Source organism: Felis catus, chromosome D4, assembly GCF_018350175.1.
Source record: "Felis catus isolate Fca126 chromosome D4, F.catus_Fca126_mat1.0, whole genome shotgun sequence".
NCBI classification, from domain to species: Eukaryota; Metazoa; Chordata; class Mammalia; order Carnivora; family Felidae; genus Felis; species Felis catus.
Genome location: NC_058380.1, coordinates 71,339,433 through 71,356,367, shown reverse-complemented (window position 1 = coordinate 71,356,367; position 16,935 = coordinate 71,339,433). Strand labels below are relative to the sequence as shown.

The 16,935-nt window shown below is 40.2% G+C and overlaps 1 protein-coding gene across 1 annotated transcript in view; it reads left to right on the top strand.

Annotated features, from left to right (window-relative positions):
* The window catches only part of LPAR1 (lysophosphatidic acid receptor 1), a 296,957-nt gene that overhangs the window by 212,052 nt on the left and 67,970 nt on the right, over window positions 1–16,935 (top strand). Inside the window, exon 7 of the mRNA XM_019816317.2 lies at window positions 3,250–3,409. Coding sequence (XP_019671876.1) covers window positions 3,365–3,409 — 45 coding nt within the window. The 5' untranslated portion in view covers window positions 3,250–3,364. The remainder of the gene's footprint in view (window positions 1–3,249; window positions 3,410–16,935) is intronic.

The window sequence follows — 16,935 nt, the reverse complement described above, 5'->3', positions numbered from 1 at the left end:
TACATGTAATGTACATCAGAACTAGGAACACATCATTACAGTTTTCTACAGAGGAGAGCGGGTGGTGCAGGATTCTCTGTTTCAGAGTTTGGGGAAATTAGTTACCCTGTAGGACCTCTGACTTCCATGCTGCTGTCTTCAGGACTGTCTGAAACTTTTGCTTAAGAAAACTCTAAGCCCTTTCTCTCCTTACTTTGTGTTCACGCAGGGGGCTAGTCTGCAGAAAGAGCACGGCCTGGCGTGGGGCCTGGTTCAGGTGTCAGCTCCCTTATTTCTGGGCTGTGAGGCTTTGGGTGTGTGCATGCTGCACAACCTTTCAAAGCCCCAGGGTTTCTGTCCATGAAATGAGTTAACAGTGTCTGTCTCAAACTGTATGTGAAACGAGTTCTTCAGTGCTCACCCTCTCTTTGGCTTTCATTAAAACCCAGTCTTCTACCTTTCCTCCTTTGCTTTTTTTTAATGTTTTATTTATTTTATTTTTTTGAGAGGGAGAGAGAGAGCGCGTGTGCACGTGAGCAGGGGTGGGGCAGAGAGAGAGGGGGACAGAGGATCCGAAGTGGGCTCTGCGCTGACAGGCTGACAGCAGCAAGCCCGATGCAAGGCTTGAACTCACAAACTGTGCGATCATGACCTGAGCCAAAGTCAGATGCTCAACCCACTGAGCCACCCAGATGCCCCTCCCACTTTGGTTTTTAGCAGGGACGCCATCTGGCATATTCATCATATGTACTTCTATATCCTTTTCTGCACTACAGGCTAGCTGCCCACTATTCACCTTTCAGGCAATTCTCTGTACTCTGAATATTGAAAATATTTTAAGGGGGTATTGCTTAACGACTTAGCTTGGCAGAAATGATAAGGCCTGAGCACATAGCATGAGTCTTTAAGAATAGAATCTCACTTGCCTGCTTCTTTTCGGTGTTTTGGTTATCATGCTCTTGATACATTCATCCGTCCACACAAAATATGATAGGACAAGACAACGTGAATTAGAAATACATGAAAAGGATAAAAGAAATATAAAAAGATAGGGGTGATAAAGATAAAATGATACGAGGACAAAACTGCGCACCATAGGGGTCCCATAATTTCCTCAGTGTAGGCTTGGCACTCGAGCAGAAAGGCACTCCCACGTACATATACCTTTCTCCCAGGCTGCTCATTTAAATTCACAGTATGGTAAACAACGCCCCCCCCCCCCCACCCCCAGCCCAAAGCTACAACTAAGAACATCAGTGTTATCTCAGGGCACCTAAGGAATTTTGTGTTGAATGTTACACCAAAGTAGTTTGACAGCTTTACTTGTTAAGAGCTATAGTCTCTCTAACAGAGGGAAGAAAATAGGAAGGGGCCGCAGTTCTAAACAAAAGCTTAAAACAATTGAAACTATAGTATGAAGGATAATGTGCAGTCAGAATAAAAATCAGAATTTAAAGTTCATAGAAGTTGCTGCCAAACCTAGATTATTTATTAGGAAGCAGTTGCAAGGTTTTGCGACTTACCCAGCATCATCAGCTAATACAGAGCAGTGCCAGAGGGTTTGGGGTTCAGAAGACTTGGGTTAAGTATGCAGCTCAAGACTTAAATCTTTACTTTTACTGTAATGAAAAGTATCATTTTCCAGGAGTTAAAAGTGTTCAGGTATCGTCTTGCATGCTAGTGAAACTAGAAAGTATATTTCCAGACAAAAGCGCCCTGAGGTCTGGGCAGGCTCAGTTTTATTCTTTATGCTCCTGGTTCATGGTAGATGTTCAATAAATATGTTGTCAATAAAAGAAAGGATATTGTTAGGTGCTATGAAACCTAAAAATGAGAAATTTTCTTCAAATGGAAGAATTGTCTTAAATTCTTTTTCTAAAATTTTTTTAATGTTTTTATTTTTGAGAGAGAGACAGAGCGAGTGGGAAAGGGGCAGAGAAAGAGAGGGAGACACAGAATCCAAAGCAGGCTCCAGGTTGTCAGCTCAGAGCCCGATGCAGGGCTCAAACTCACGAGCCATGAGATCATGACCTGAGCTGAAGTCGGATGCTCAACCGACTGAGCCACCCAGGTGCCCCACAGTTGTCTTAAATTCTTAAAAAAAATTTCCCTCTGGACTGAATTGCAGTGTGGAAACAGTCACATCAGTCTTGTGACAGAAATTGGGCCACGCTTTCCTGCAGAGAACTCAGCATCTTTTTGAGTTTTCTTAATGAACATATTAATAACAGGCGTGTTTATATTTTGTGCATATCTAGCGTCCTCTCTCCGAGGATGTCACAAAGACTGTAGAGGTACACTTTTCTCCCACTCCTGTGCGAGACTGACTAACTAAGCCCTCCCACCTCCTCCCACCGCCACCACCCTTTGGAGTACTCGATTCATTCTCGTAACTGACTCCTATAACATTAGGATGTCTTGCCTTTTTAAAAAAATCTTAGTGGTGACTACGTTTCCTAAGGAAACGTAAACATGGAACGTACTCAATTGTCTTATGTTCCATACTAGATTGGGACTTGATTGTGTCTCTAGTCCTGGTTCTGTCATGAATGAAATGTATGGCTAGTTTCTTTTCTTCTCCACACCTCAGTTTTTTCATCTGCAAGCGGGTATGCTTGGACTGAGTGATCTTTGACACACTTGATGGTATTATTCTCTTTGCCCTTTCTGTTTAAACTGTCAGTTATCAATAGTGGGTCACCTGCTTATTGTTGAATGAAGAATGGGCTCTCCCCTTGGCCCACTACCCCCAGCTTTATCGCTTGAGACTGCCTCCCCGAAACATGTAGCCAGCAAGGAGACCTGGATTCAGACTTCTGACTATGCATCAGTGTAACATGATTTGGATGAATGGTACAGAAGTGCTGGCTCTGAGATGTTAGATGCTGTCTACCGGATTCTTTTCTTTTAGTGTTTTTCTTAATGTTTTTTTCTTTTTTGAGAGAGAGAGAGTGCGAGTAGGGGTGGGGGAGCAGCAGAGAGGGAGAGGGAGAGGGAGACACCGAATCCGAAGTAGGCTCTAGGCTCTGAGCTGTCAGCAGGGAGCCCGACACGGGTTTTGAACTCATGAACTGCGAGATCCTGACCTGAGCCAAAGTCGGATGCTTGACTGACTGAGCCACCCAGGCGCCCCCCTCCCCCCCAAAACTGGATTCTTCTTTTCATTAAGCCAGTAGTTGGCATATGCAACGGGGGATTTTTGCTTCCTCTGGCCAGGAAGGAAGTGCTCGTCCTTTCAGGCTAAATGTGGGTTTTCCTCTCTTTTTCCAGGTACACAGTTTCTCCTAGCATGACCGTGATCTGATCAGCAGCTAACATAACTTGACTCCTGTGTCTGGTGCCACTGTGCTGGGGCCTGGTCACTGCCCACAACTACAGAGCTGCCATGGTGACCACCTTTACTTCCACCCCCGCAAATTCACAGCCCCAGGTAAGTGATTCAACCTGGTATAAGTTTGGGCTTATTAATCTTAATTTTGTCAAATATTTACACTGAGTTTCCGAAAGTACATTTCACTCTAGGGATGGTGCGTAGCCTTCTAATTGTCATTTGGTCGGCATTTGGCTAATAGTGCTTTTATGAAGGAGGTTCTCTTTAGTTCAAGAAGCAGCTGGGACAGCGAGCAAGTGATTATAGCAAGCCAGCCTCTGTTGGTACGAATCTGGGTTTTCATTGGTTAGAATGTCTGGCTATTCCTATAGGCATCAAACTCCCAGTCAAGATGGTCAGTCGTAAATCCTGCTGCTCTCCCCCTCTTGGCTTTTTGTAGGGTTTTAATGAATATCTCAGGACAGAGCTAATCTTACACCAAGTTTTCTGAATGTGGTCTCTAGGTCTTCTTCCTGTAATTATTTTGCCTTTACCTGTTCTAGGAACTTTGAAAGGAAGATGTAAGTCCAGAAACTTCTGAACAGTAGTCATGGGTTACTTTCTCTGTCCAGCGAAGAAGAACAGTTGCATGGCAAGAATATTTTCTTCAGATTATTTTACAGTCTGATCTATTAGCGTATTAACCAGATTCTTTCAGTTTTAGCAGACAGTGTGGTACAGTCGGGGAAAAGAGCCTTTGGAATCGGTAGGCTTGAATTCACATCCTGATTGTTGGATAGCCTTAGACATGGTAACCTCACTCCGCTTCAATTTCTTCTCACGTCACCATACTTCGCAGGATGGTTGTATGGATTAAACGATAGGATATATACAGAACTCATAGTAGGTACTCAACAATTATAGTTTTCCATCTGCACTTCCTTCACCTTCTCCTCCTCCTTTTAGAGTGTAACCCCCCCCATCTCATTCATGACAATCATTTTTAAGCCATGGTTAAAGGAAAAAACTATACCTTTGAAAAAGAGCCATATTGATTGAACTTTAAATCTTGATGCAGAATATTTTTTCACCCTTCTTTTGTCCTGCATCATTTTTCAGGCTACTAAATTCTGTATGCATTTCAAGTAGGGGTATTTGGAGGAGGGTGGAAGGAGGAAGGGGTAGGGAAAAGGGAACATTTTTACTTCATTTACTATAAATGCTTTTTGTCTCTTTTAAAAAATTTAAAAAAAGACCTTGGAATTTTATGATATGGATAAAGTCCTCCTTTATTTACCATTTTAAAGTGTTTGGTATTTTCCAGAAAGCTTAGTGTTACCATCACCATGTGTATTTCTCTTTCTGGTAAATGGATCTTGTGTTTTCAGCATTTTCATTGACCTTGGCTATTTGGTTTCCATTCCCCTCGATAGGTTTTTTGGTGCTGCAGAGACTTTGTGAATGGGTAACGAGATTTAGTGCCCACTGACTAGGGTCACCATGTCAGAGTCTGCTGCAGCTGCCTCCAGGCTATAGCCCTTCTTAGTTAGGCCCTAGCACAGCTTTTTTGGGCAAGGAATTTAACACCTCAGTCTTGGTGTCACCATTTGTCCAAATCTCCAGTGGGAGCCTCTTATCCACACATCTCTTTCCTCTCACACAAACTACTATCAGCTGGTGAGTAAGAGAAATATTTCTCAATGACTCATTTAATGAAAATGTTTAACATTGCCCAAGGTAGAAAGAGGTTGTATTTAATATAAACACTTGGGAAAATATGTACTCTTCTAAATCCTCTGTGGGAAGGTAAATTGGTTCAGTCTCTCTGGAGGGCAATTTGACAGTATCTATTCAAATGATATCCCTTTGCACATACCCTCTTCTCATCTTGGTAACTACATTAGAAAAACACTTGTACATGAGTCCAAGGAGACATGCATAAAGATATTCATTGAAGCGTTAGTTGAAGGCCAAGAAGTACAAAACATTCTGAATATACAATAGTGGAATGACAATAAATTCAGGCATGTTGAGATTTAAGTACCATGCAGCAGTTAAAAAAAAAAATACATATCTCAACACAACTCTATTTCCCTAAGATAGCTGACGGAAAAAGAAAGTAAAATGCAGACTAATTCAGGAAGACATCATTCAAACTGTAGAACCATATGTATTTAGGGATAAACATATGGTACATTAATGTAAACACATAGTGAAAGGTCTAGAACATACATTGCCAACGTGAATGATGTTTTCCCCAAGAGGGCAAAACTTGGATCTTGGGAGATTAAAAAAAAAAATCCCTTCAAATTTAAACCTACCTGACAATATATTATTTTTTAATATTTAATTTCTCTCATTAGGGAGAATTTAAGTAAAGTTTTCTCACTGAAAATCACCAGTGGGAAAAAATAAGTCAAGCACTGGGCTGGATGTACAAGGATCCCCGTAGTCACACTGCCGGGTTTAAATCCTGGCTCCAACATTTATTGACTGAGCACTTGAGGGTGGAGAAAAGGTATCCACCCTCTTAGTCCCTGCATTTCCTCATCTGCAAAATGAACATAATAATTACAGAGCCAATTTCATAGGATTATTTTAAGGATGAAATGAGATATGTATAACATTTAGAACAAAATCTAGTACAGAGTGCTCAAAACATCTTAGTTAATACTGTTCAGCAAGCTCACAGTGGCTGGCCTGGGGATCCAAGAATAAATAAGATACACAAGGCTTTTGCCTGCAGGGTTTAGAAAATGGAGTGGGACACAGAAAGATGAACAAGAAATTCCAGTGCTGTGTCACAACTGCTATGATGGAAGTATGGCTACTCTAGGAGTGGAAGGGAAGCCTCCAGGAAAGACTTGGAGGACCAGGGGAGGCTTCTGGAAGGAAGACCACCAGGCTAGGAGCTAATGTATCCTGACTTTGACAAGGGAGAAGAAACAGCGTGTGTGAATGTCGAATGTCCTGAGGGAAGAGAAAGAGCGCGCACAGCATTTGGAAGTTAGTTTGGGATAGTTGCACTCTGCTGGGGTGTGAGGTTGTAAGCAGAGATGTGCTAGAGCCTGCTCTGCCGGCGCAGAAGATCTGATTGTTCAATTTTCAGGAATTGTGTGAACCAGTTGACTTCATGCTTGTAACTTGAAATCAGCCAGGGTGGAGTATTTAACCATGGAAATTGGCAAACACAGTCCCTTACTCTTAAGAGCCCATTGTTAGATATTCATCAGCATACTTCTGGTGGTAGAGGAGGTAGATGGGTTAGGTTACAAGGTTGGAGAAGATTCTGCAGGGCCTTGCAAGCTACACGGAGGAATTTGACGTTAATCTTGAAGCCTGTGTAGCTTTGGAGTTTTGGGTCTGGCTTCAAACCTTGACTTTTGACAATTTTGGTGAGTAAGTTGATTATTTAGTCTCAAGCAGGGTAGTGAGTCTCATTATTCTTAACATATGTTGGGAACAGTAGCCTCTGATAGTTGGAGGCACCCAAGCCCACTGGGAAGGAGTCAGCTGTCAACTAATAGGTCCCAAGGAGAGGGAGTTTCCTCTTCTGGAGAGATACAGACCATTGTTGGGTCACTTAGTTCCCAAGATCCTCTGGTGAATGATGGGCCTCCTAATTACCTATATGTCAGTTCCTCGCATGTAATTTGTGCTGTCAGATTTTCATCCAAGGCTGACTTGCCCTAGCCCCCAAGTCTGTATTGATGTCTACTCTTCCAACATCAAGGTTTCTCCAGGTTCAGAGAAGATAAAAGTAATTTAAATATGGCGTCTCTTCAGGCAAGGCGTAATAAGCATTTCACTCCATCAGCTTAGCCTGGTATTGTCTGGCACATCAACGTGCATTCTTTCAGAGTGAATTCAGGGACCTGTGTAAAGATACACCCACATTCAAGTGTGAAAGGCCTGACAATCCTTTTCTAAGGCAAAAACAACAATTAAAAAAAAAAAAAAACCCTTTGGTTTTGTTTTCCTCTATTCATTTGGTAACAAAGAGAATTTTTCTAATCAAGGCTGCCTAATACTAGATATAAGCTAATTAATATGGACAGATAGCCTGTGATTGTTTCAGACAATAATAGGGAAGAAAGCTTCCATTGTCACCCCCGCTGGGGTTGCTGCTTAGCGAGTGAAAGATAGGCCTTGTGCTTTGAAGTGGGACAAGTTTGTATTCCCTGCTTTCCTCCCGACTAGACGGTAAGGCGGATTTTTGTTTTCTTCTGTTGAGAAAGCACCTTGTTCTTATGTAGTTAGATAAATACAGAGGCGAAACTGGACTAGCGGCAGCAGGGAGGCCGTGCGTAGCTGATTTATAGCTGTGTTAGTCCAGGCACCGTTAAAGAGTTCCTTACCCAAGGAAAGCTTCAGGGATGAACGGGAACATGTCATCATTAGGTTGAATTAACGTGTTCATGTCCTGCAGATATGGGCGTGGGGTGGAGGTGGGATAGGAAATAAAACAACTTGCCACTGTAAATGGTCATTTTCTGTTTCTAGAACTCTGTTTAGCATTACTTTAATTGTGCTTCATCCAATTACTGTGGGTAGAGGATGGATGAAGAGTTTTATTTTCCTTTTGAATGGAAGGGTCAGTAGTTCAATACATGCATGAATGGTTTGGCCTCTCTCAAAGCCAGGACCAGTATTGAGAATTTCAAAGGTATTCAGATCCTACACCTGGGATTCCAGTAAGGGAGGACTGTATGGTATCAGTTATTTATAAGGTATTTCATTCTGCTCTCAATTGTGAAGTGACCTTCTTGGTTTTAAGCCCAGGAAACAAAAGCTGTTTTCGAACGTCCATGTGATTTCCTGTAGCTGTCATGTCAAAGGCATGAATTTGGGTAGATACTCAGTGTCTTAACAGAGTGCTCCTCTAGTTCTGATCCAGCTTTTAGATGTGACACAATGAGGTCTCTACTTAAGGAGGTCTCTATTTGTCATCTGGTGGAAGACCAGCATTTTTGAACATCATTACCAATAGGTTCCTCTGACAAAATCCATCATATTTCCAAAGTTTGGTTTTAGAGGTTTACTTCTGGTGTCAGAGACTAGATACTTTTGGATTAAAGCAATTCCATATTTAATGGGTTGCATTTTGGCTTTTTTTGTTTTGTTTTTTAGACCTTTTTATGATGGCAGTTTTCAAACATTCACAAACATAAAAAAGAAAAATGCAACGAATACCAATATAGCCATCACCTAGATTCAACAGTTGTTAGTATTTTGCCATACCTGTTTCACTTCCTCCCATTTTGGGGGGAGGAGGAACCGCTGTAAAGCAAATGCATGGAATCGTGTCCTCTCACCTCAACCCTTGTACATCATTATGCATCTCTAAAAATAATTCATTTATATAGCCATAATACTGTTATCACACTTGACAAAATTTAATTGTTTTCTTAATGTTTATTTTTGAGAGAGCGAGACAGAGCGTGAGCAGGGGAGGGGCAGAGAGAGAGAGGGAGACACAGAAACAGAAGCAGGCTCCAGGCTCGGAGTTATCAGCACAGAGCCTGACAAGGGGCCCGAACCCATGAACTGTGAGATCACGACCTGAGCTGAAGTCTGTCCGGTGCTTAACCGACTGAGCCACCTAGGACCCCACACACTTAACAAAATTTAAAACAACTGCTTAATATCATTTTATACTCCTCCATATTCAGATTTCCCCAACTGCTTTTCTAAGAAGTAGTTTTGCAGTTATGTTATCTTCTAAAAACATTGGTCAGATCAGTTTTCTTCTCCACAAAACCATTTGATGACTTTTTAAGATTTAAAAAACAAGCCCATATCCCCCCTTTATTCTCTAAGTCGGAAATAGATTGACCTAGCAACCAGAATGTTTCACCACTCAAGGATAGAAAAATTAGACCCATGCCGAAGGTTCCAAAGTAAGAGAATGATTATAATTGTTAAATTATTAGCCACAAACGTAAGGAATTGCAGATACCTTGACAGTGCTTTCAGACAAAAGTGTGACCAATCTGAGTATGAAGTATGTTTCCAGGGCCACACAACAAAGACATAGTGTGGTCTGGCTTCATCGAACATGGAACTGAGGAAAGAGCATGGGCTTAGATGTAGGTGAATTTTGGCTCAAGTCCCATGCCTAGGGCGTGTTTCAATATAGGTATCTTTTCCAGTTTTATTTCTTTTAATCTCTAGAATTCAGACTATACTGTGCTCCCAAATGTAAATGGCAAAATATCCATTCGGCATAAGATGGCGCCTTAGATACCTGACATGAAATCATTTCCTTTCTCTCCCTCCCACCCCCCCCCCCCCATAATTGTTCTAAGAATACTTTACAGGGAGAAGGTGGTTACCTCTGCATATGGTGTGTGTAGATGATGTGCTTATGTTGTATGCCAGAAGATCCATCAAAGGAAAGCCAAGTTAGATAAACAGTCTAAGGAAAACGCCAATGCATTGCCAGGAATAAATGCATGTGTAGATAAACACTGAGATTTCTGACTTACTCTATCTTGAACCATGTTTCTGTTAGAGGTAAAATTTGTTCTCATATTGCAATTTAAATTCATCTATGCTCCCTTTTGTGTTTATAAGCTCAGATAAAGCTTGAGAGGATATTTTATTTCGGAACATGAGGGCACATTGTTTTGGTTTTTTTCAAACTAAGTAAAATAAAGGTGGGGGAAAGAGAGATCTAGAGTTAATTAGCTCACATGAGAAGAGGTCATGTGATTTTTTTATTTAGACTGAGTCCAGGCGGTGGTGATTGGGAAATGTTTAACAATATACTCATTAAGTTTTTTTTAGATTTTAATTCCAGTACAGTCAACATACAGCGTTATATTAGTTTCAGGTGTACAATGCAGTGATTTGTCCGTGCTCATCATGACAAATTCTCTCCCTAATCCTCACCACCTATCTCACCCAGCCCCCACCCACCTCCGCTCTGGTAACCATCCGTTTGTTCTCTATAGTTAAGAATCTGTTCCTTGGTCTCTCTCTCTTTCTCTCTCTTTTCTTTGCTCATTTGTTTCTTAAATTCCACATGTTACTGAAATCATGTGGTATTTGTCTTTCTCTGACAGCTTTCCTTTAGCATTATACCCTCTAGGTCCATCCATGTCGTTGTGAATGGCAAGGTTTCATTTCTTTTTATGGCTGGATAAAATTTCATTGTATATACACATCACACCTTCTTTATTCATTCATCTATATGAGAGCACATTTTGAGTTTTCTACTCATAAAAGAAAATTGTGCAAAGATACCTGATGTAAACCACAAAGGAGACCTTTCACGTTTGCTTCTTTTTCTTTCTAATAAATTCTTTCTAATTAGTTTAGTCTTTAGTGATTAAAGCTGTCCCTTTATCCTTCAAAAGGGACATGGTTTTCTCCCTCTTACTGCCCATTATGGTGCCATTTGCCCATTTTCCTCTTCATGTGCCTAGCTTCTCCAGCCACGTTTCTTTGAACTGTCACTGCAGCTTTTCCATGAATAAACACTAAGATGAGGGCAATGCTCTGGTGTGTTTCCTAGCAGAGGAGAGCATAATCATAGAGTCCAGGAGATTTCTGTCTTTGGAGAACTGTACCTTGCTATATAATAAGACTGTTATCTAAAAAATCAGCCTTCATTTGCTGTGGGTGATGATATTGCCATTTCATAATTGCATAGCAGCACTTAAGAACTGCCCTTAAGTTAAACTTATTTCATAAATGATAATTCCAGGCAGGCACAGGCTGGGAGAAAGTGAAAGTGGATTGTTACTTTGTCTTTAGCATCAGACAAAATGTTTATGAAAGGGTCATGGAGTAGATTAGTTCTCGAAAGGCTAGGTTGGCAATATAGTAACTTTCAGAGATTCAGACCCCCTTTGGGAGCAAGAACCTCCACTTTTGCAGGAAGAGAATAAGATATGGTTGAACTAAATAGCTGCCTGATCTCAGAATGTGTGCACTTAGATGAGCCCCCATCAGGCAGCTTTGGGTGGTTTTGGAGCCATGAGACTTGAAAAGAAGGTGCATTCATCTGGATGCATCTTTGGGCCCCAACGCTTGGGGCTTTGCATACTCCCAAACTCCGTTTAGCATGACTTTAATTGTAGTTGATCAGGTTACTAAAGAAACCTGGCAAAAACAATGGAGGGGAGGACCCAGAAGAATCCCAGCCCTATGGCTTATGTTCAGGACTTCTCTCTGACATGCTGGATTATATATGAGTGACCAGTGGGAACTCAGGACTCAGCAGTCATGGTCAGGCAAAGATCGTACCTCTGTGAGCCACGTCAGGATGGAGACTCAGCTCATCAGCCTACTGTCTCTTTCAGGATTAGCTTGGCAAACTAGGGCTGCACAGCTTGCAGATGGGGCTTCAATTTGGTGACAGTGGAGAAAGAAAAGGTGAAAGAAACAAGGTGGCATGATAGGAAATCTGTGAGGATTATAGTTGTAGTTACGCCATGATGTTTAGCTTTCTCAGATGATGTATCTGGAGCATGCGTTTATTCTTTTGAGAACTTTTTTTGCATATTTTCCTTAAAATTAAAAAAAATAAATCAATACAGTATTAAATGCTGCTTCTTTTTTTCGTTAGACATTTTATTGCTTTTTCTAAACTAGTCACAGAAAAAGAAAGCAGACAAACTCTTTATGAGAATAAGAGTACCTAAGTGTACGTAGTAGTAGAATACAGCAAAGACTTAAATAGGTATGCAGTCCTGTCTTTTAAAAATTAAACACCTGAGGGTTTCCTAGGTGGCTCAGTTGGTTAAGTGTCTGACTCCTGGTTTTGGCTCAGGTCATGATCCCACGGTTCATGAGTTCAAGCCCCGCATCAGCCTCTGCCCTGACAGTGTGGAGCCAGCTTGGAATTCTCTCTTTCACCCTCTCTTTCTCTGTCTCTGTCTCTGTCTCTGTCTCTCTCTCTCTCTCTCTCTCTCAAAATAAATAAACTTTAAAAAATTGAACATCTGATATATATCCATTATATCTCAGTAATGAGAAACAACTATTAGATGGAATATTATCCAGAAAAGCTGTATATAAGTGTGTGAAAAGTTATCAAGCACCTAGGAATAATAAGAAAATAGGTGTAAGAGCTCTTTGAGATTGTTTATCAAACTTTAATAGACATTAGAGATGACTTGGGACACCTGGGTGGCTCAGTCGATTGAGCGTCTGACTCTTGGTTTTGGCTCAGGTCATGATCTCCTAGTTCCTGAGTTTGAGCCCTGCATCGGGCTCTGTGCTGACAGTGAGGAGCCTGCTTGGGATTCTTTCTCTCCCCCTCTCTCTGCCCCTTCCCTGCTCATGCTCTCTCTCTCTCAAAAATAAATAAATAAAAACAAAACAAAGCAAAAGAGATGACTTAAATAGATAACTATCAGTAGATTGTAAGATTCGTTGATTTGATGTGAGTTCCCTGCAAATGCATTTTATAGATTGAATGTGATCACAATAAAAATCCTATTTTTTTTGGAAGCCTCACAGGCCAGTTGTAACACTTATATAAAAATACAAAACATAAATAAAAACCCAAAAAACAATGTAATCTTAAAGGAGAAGAGCTAGGTGGGAAAAGCTGCACTTCCAGGTATCAGAATGTATTATAAAGTTATAATGAATAAGGCAGTGGGGTGTTTGTGTAAGGATAGATAAACCATCAGAAGAAATAGACACTAATCTACACACACATCATTATAAAAAAATTGGAACATGATAATAAGGAAACATTCTGCTATTAGACAATTTCGATGGGCTAATGGGAAATAATTTTTCATTTTTGTCATGGATGAATTACTTACTATTTTCATCTGTGAGTTCAAGAAAGGTGTGTTTAAAGGTGGTGGTTGTTTTATGAAAGTCAAGCTCTCTGGGTTACTGAATTTGAAAGTTTCAAGAGAACAGATGTTACAAAAACTGAGTAAGAAGTACTCAATCCTTACAAGTAGGTGATGTGTTTCTCTCCCTTTTATAGATGAGGAAACGAAGTCCTGAGAGGGGGGTGTTAGATAACCAGCATTTCAACTCAGGTCTCACAGATTCTAAGGCTTCAGCTCACCTCCTCTGCAAATCTGTGATGGTGCTTCCCATACCCCTTGCTGTCTCCCAGGAAACAGGAGTCGCAAGTGAAACACCCTCCCATATTCAGGTTTTTCAATAATCACTCCTTGGGCCTGGTGTAACCTGGAAGGGTGTTGCTACCCTTCCCTCTCCTTCCTTCCCCTCCCTCTTTTACTGGCATCACAGCCAATTGGCTGTGACTCAGAATGAATTAGCCGTTTTGTTGTTGTGGTTGGTTTTTTGTTTTTGTTTTTGTTTTTTATGTTAAGTAGAGACGAGCATAGAGTGGTGTAACACAGTCATATATCTGTTACCTGGCTTTGTGAAATTTGAACCCTTTGATGTCATTGCTTCCAAATCTTTTGGTCTTTAATAAATGAAACAAATAATTACAGATAAAGCTGAAGCCCCTTGTAGTCTGCCAAAATATGACTCATTAGCCTTCTTGGCTCAGATCATAAGTTGATATTTGTCATCTCCTTGCATATGTTTGTGGGTATATATACATATGTGGGAAAATATAAACAATATATAGTATTTTTGCAAGTTTTAGGTTTACTTATTTTGAGAGAGAGAGAGAGAGAGTGCTTGGGTGCATGCATGCACGCACACGAGGCCAGGGGAGGGACAGAGAGAGAGGGAGAGAGAATCCCGAGCAGGCTCCACACTCAGCACCGAGCCCAGTAGGGGGCTCGATCTCACAACTGTGAGATCATGGCCGGAGCTAAAATCAAGAGTCACAGCTTAACCAACTGAGTCACCCAGGGGCCCCTATTTCTGCAGAGTTTTAACATTCTTAAAAATGGTGTACTGCATTGTACTGAATAAAATGCTTGAGTCCTCAGCATATAGAAAGCTCTACTTTGTTCATTCTCACTGCTTTATAGCATACCTTTCTGTTTATATTGCAATTTACCCGTTTTCCAGTTGACAAATAATTATGTTGCTTCTGACATTTCGGTCATAAGAAATACTCTCTTATAGAAGAGTAGCGATGAAAAGTCTTGGGCATGACTCCTTAGCACATGGGTGAGTTTTTCTAGGCTTAGACTTTCTCAGTCACGTGTATGAATGTGTCCAACTTTAGTGGTTTTTGCCAAATAGTTTTTCAGAGCAAACGTGCTAAATTTTACTCCCACCAACACCGAATGACCATCCTCACCAACTCCTGATATTTTCAGACGTGTTAATTTTTGCCAAGCCAGTGGAGATAAGTTGTATCTGACTGCAGTTTGTGTTTAACTCTCTCTTACTCCCTGGAAGAGTAATCTTTTCATGTGATTATTGGCCATTAAGTTTCCTCTTCTGTGAATTGCCTATGCTTATCTTTGTCTATTCTGTTACTGCATTGTTTGGCTTTTCCCTTTTGATTTGTGGGAAGTTTTTACATTTCACTGTAAGTCTGTTTTGTGTGCATTGCCAAAATTTCTCCTAGTCTCCAGCTTCTCTTTTCACTAATTATAAAGTTCTGTTGCACAGAAGTCTTAAATTTCTAATTAGTCATTTTGTCAGTGTTTTGACCTTGTTTAGAAAAATCTATTTATGGGTTACAAATAGATGCCTTATTTTCCTTTCAAAGTCTTAGAGACTTATTTTTTCACATATTATATTTTTCACATATTTATATTACCTGAAATTAATTTCTGTGTATATGGCATAGTTTATTTTATTTTTTCATACAGATGAACAGTTATGCCATTTTCTCCATTGATGGGTAAAGCAAGTCTCTAATACCGAGTTTCTGGCGCTCTGTTCCTTTGGTCATTCATGTATTCTGGGGACAACATCACAATGTCTTAACTACTGTCACTTTCAATAAAATGTGGTATTCTATAGGGCAAAGAACTTCCAAGTTTTCCTGGATATTCAGATTCTTTTATAGCTCCATATCAACGTTTAGGAAACTTGTCAGGCACCATGAAGAACCCTTTGGGATTTTTTTCATTTTATTGCCCTGAATTAATATATTTATAGTGGGAATATTGGCACCTTAATATCTTTCTTTACCCATAAAATATTGTCTCTGTCTATAGGAACATAGTTGATTCATGTGGCTTGATGTTAACCCAGCAAACTTGCTAAATTCTATTCATACAGTTATCTTTGTATTTTCTGTGTAACGGATTATCTCATTTGTGAAAAACAATAAGGTTTTTCTTTTTCAATTCTTTTTGTTTTTTGTTTTTGTTTTGTTTTTCTTACAGTTTGGCTATGACCACAAGTACATGCTAAAAAGCAGTTGGTAATTTGTTTCATTTGTTTTAAAAAGGAGTACTTCCATCAACTATGACAATTGCCACAGATCTTTTATCAAGTTAAGGAAGCTCCCTTCTACTTCTAGATTGCCAAATTATCACAAAAGGGCACTAAAACTTACCAAACACATTTATTCATGTCTATTGAGATGATCATTGGCTTTATTTTCTTACCTTGAATTTGTGTGGTGAATTATATTATTAGATATTTAAATGCTAGATCATGTTTGCATTCTGGAATAAACCCTGTTTAGTCTTGATATATAAAGCTATATTTGTATATTTTATATTTGTATATAATTATGTTATATAATTAGATATTTTAATATAATTACATATAAACATGTATAAATATATAATATGTAATATATAACATATTTAGGAGCTCTCATGTATGTTCCTTAAAAATATTAGCTAATAGCTTTTATTCCTTTTTAAAAATATTTATTTATTTTGAGAGAGAGAGCGTGAGTGGGGGAAGGGCAGAGAGAGAGAGGGAGAGCCCAATGTAGCGCTCGAATCCACGAACCATGACCTGAGCCGAAATCAAGAGCCAGACGCTTAATTGACCGAGCCACCCAGGTGCCCCATTAATTTCTTTTATTCTTAATCTCCTTGTTTGTTCTCATAGTTATGGTGACTTCATACAAAGGTAACCAAATAAACTTTGAAAATATAAAACCAAAACAATAATATCAAGTAATTTTTGGTAGGTTTGATAAATGGAAGCACAATGCTGAGTGGCGGTAACATGATACATGGGAGCAGAGACACTGGAGAGAAGGCTTGCATCAAGGGAAGAAGGTCACCTTTAGACTTAATCAAGACTGCACGTTAAAATATTAAGAATAAGCATTAAAGAACAGAATTAGAAAGTATGGCTGTTGAAATCTTTGAAGTGGAAAGAGGGAAATACAGAAGCTCCATTTGTTCAGTTCGGTCTTCCATCTGATGTTCTTGGGTCTAATCCTGCTGTGGACTTTGTCCTGGTTCTCACATGTTATTCCTCCTGTGCCCTTATTCTTCTGGATGACAAGTTTGTCTTGGGTGGGGGCTGCTCTGAGAGAGTGCGACCTGTCTGGCCACACTGAGGTCCGGCCCTCCCGAGAGGTTTGTTGCTGGCCAGTGCCAGACAATGTGGAGCAGGAAGGGGGAGGGGCTATCCCAAGCTCAGGACCATGGTTTCTGGTAATTTCTCCTTCTGTGGCTTTGCAGACTTGACAGGTAGTTGAATTTCAAATCACAACTGTATGTGATTTATAGGCTTGGGGTCATGACTCCTTTTATCTGTTTCCTAGCCTGGAGCCTAAGCTAAGACAGACAAACTTCCTTGTTTTCCCCAGAGCA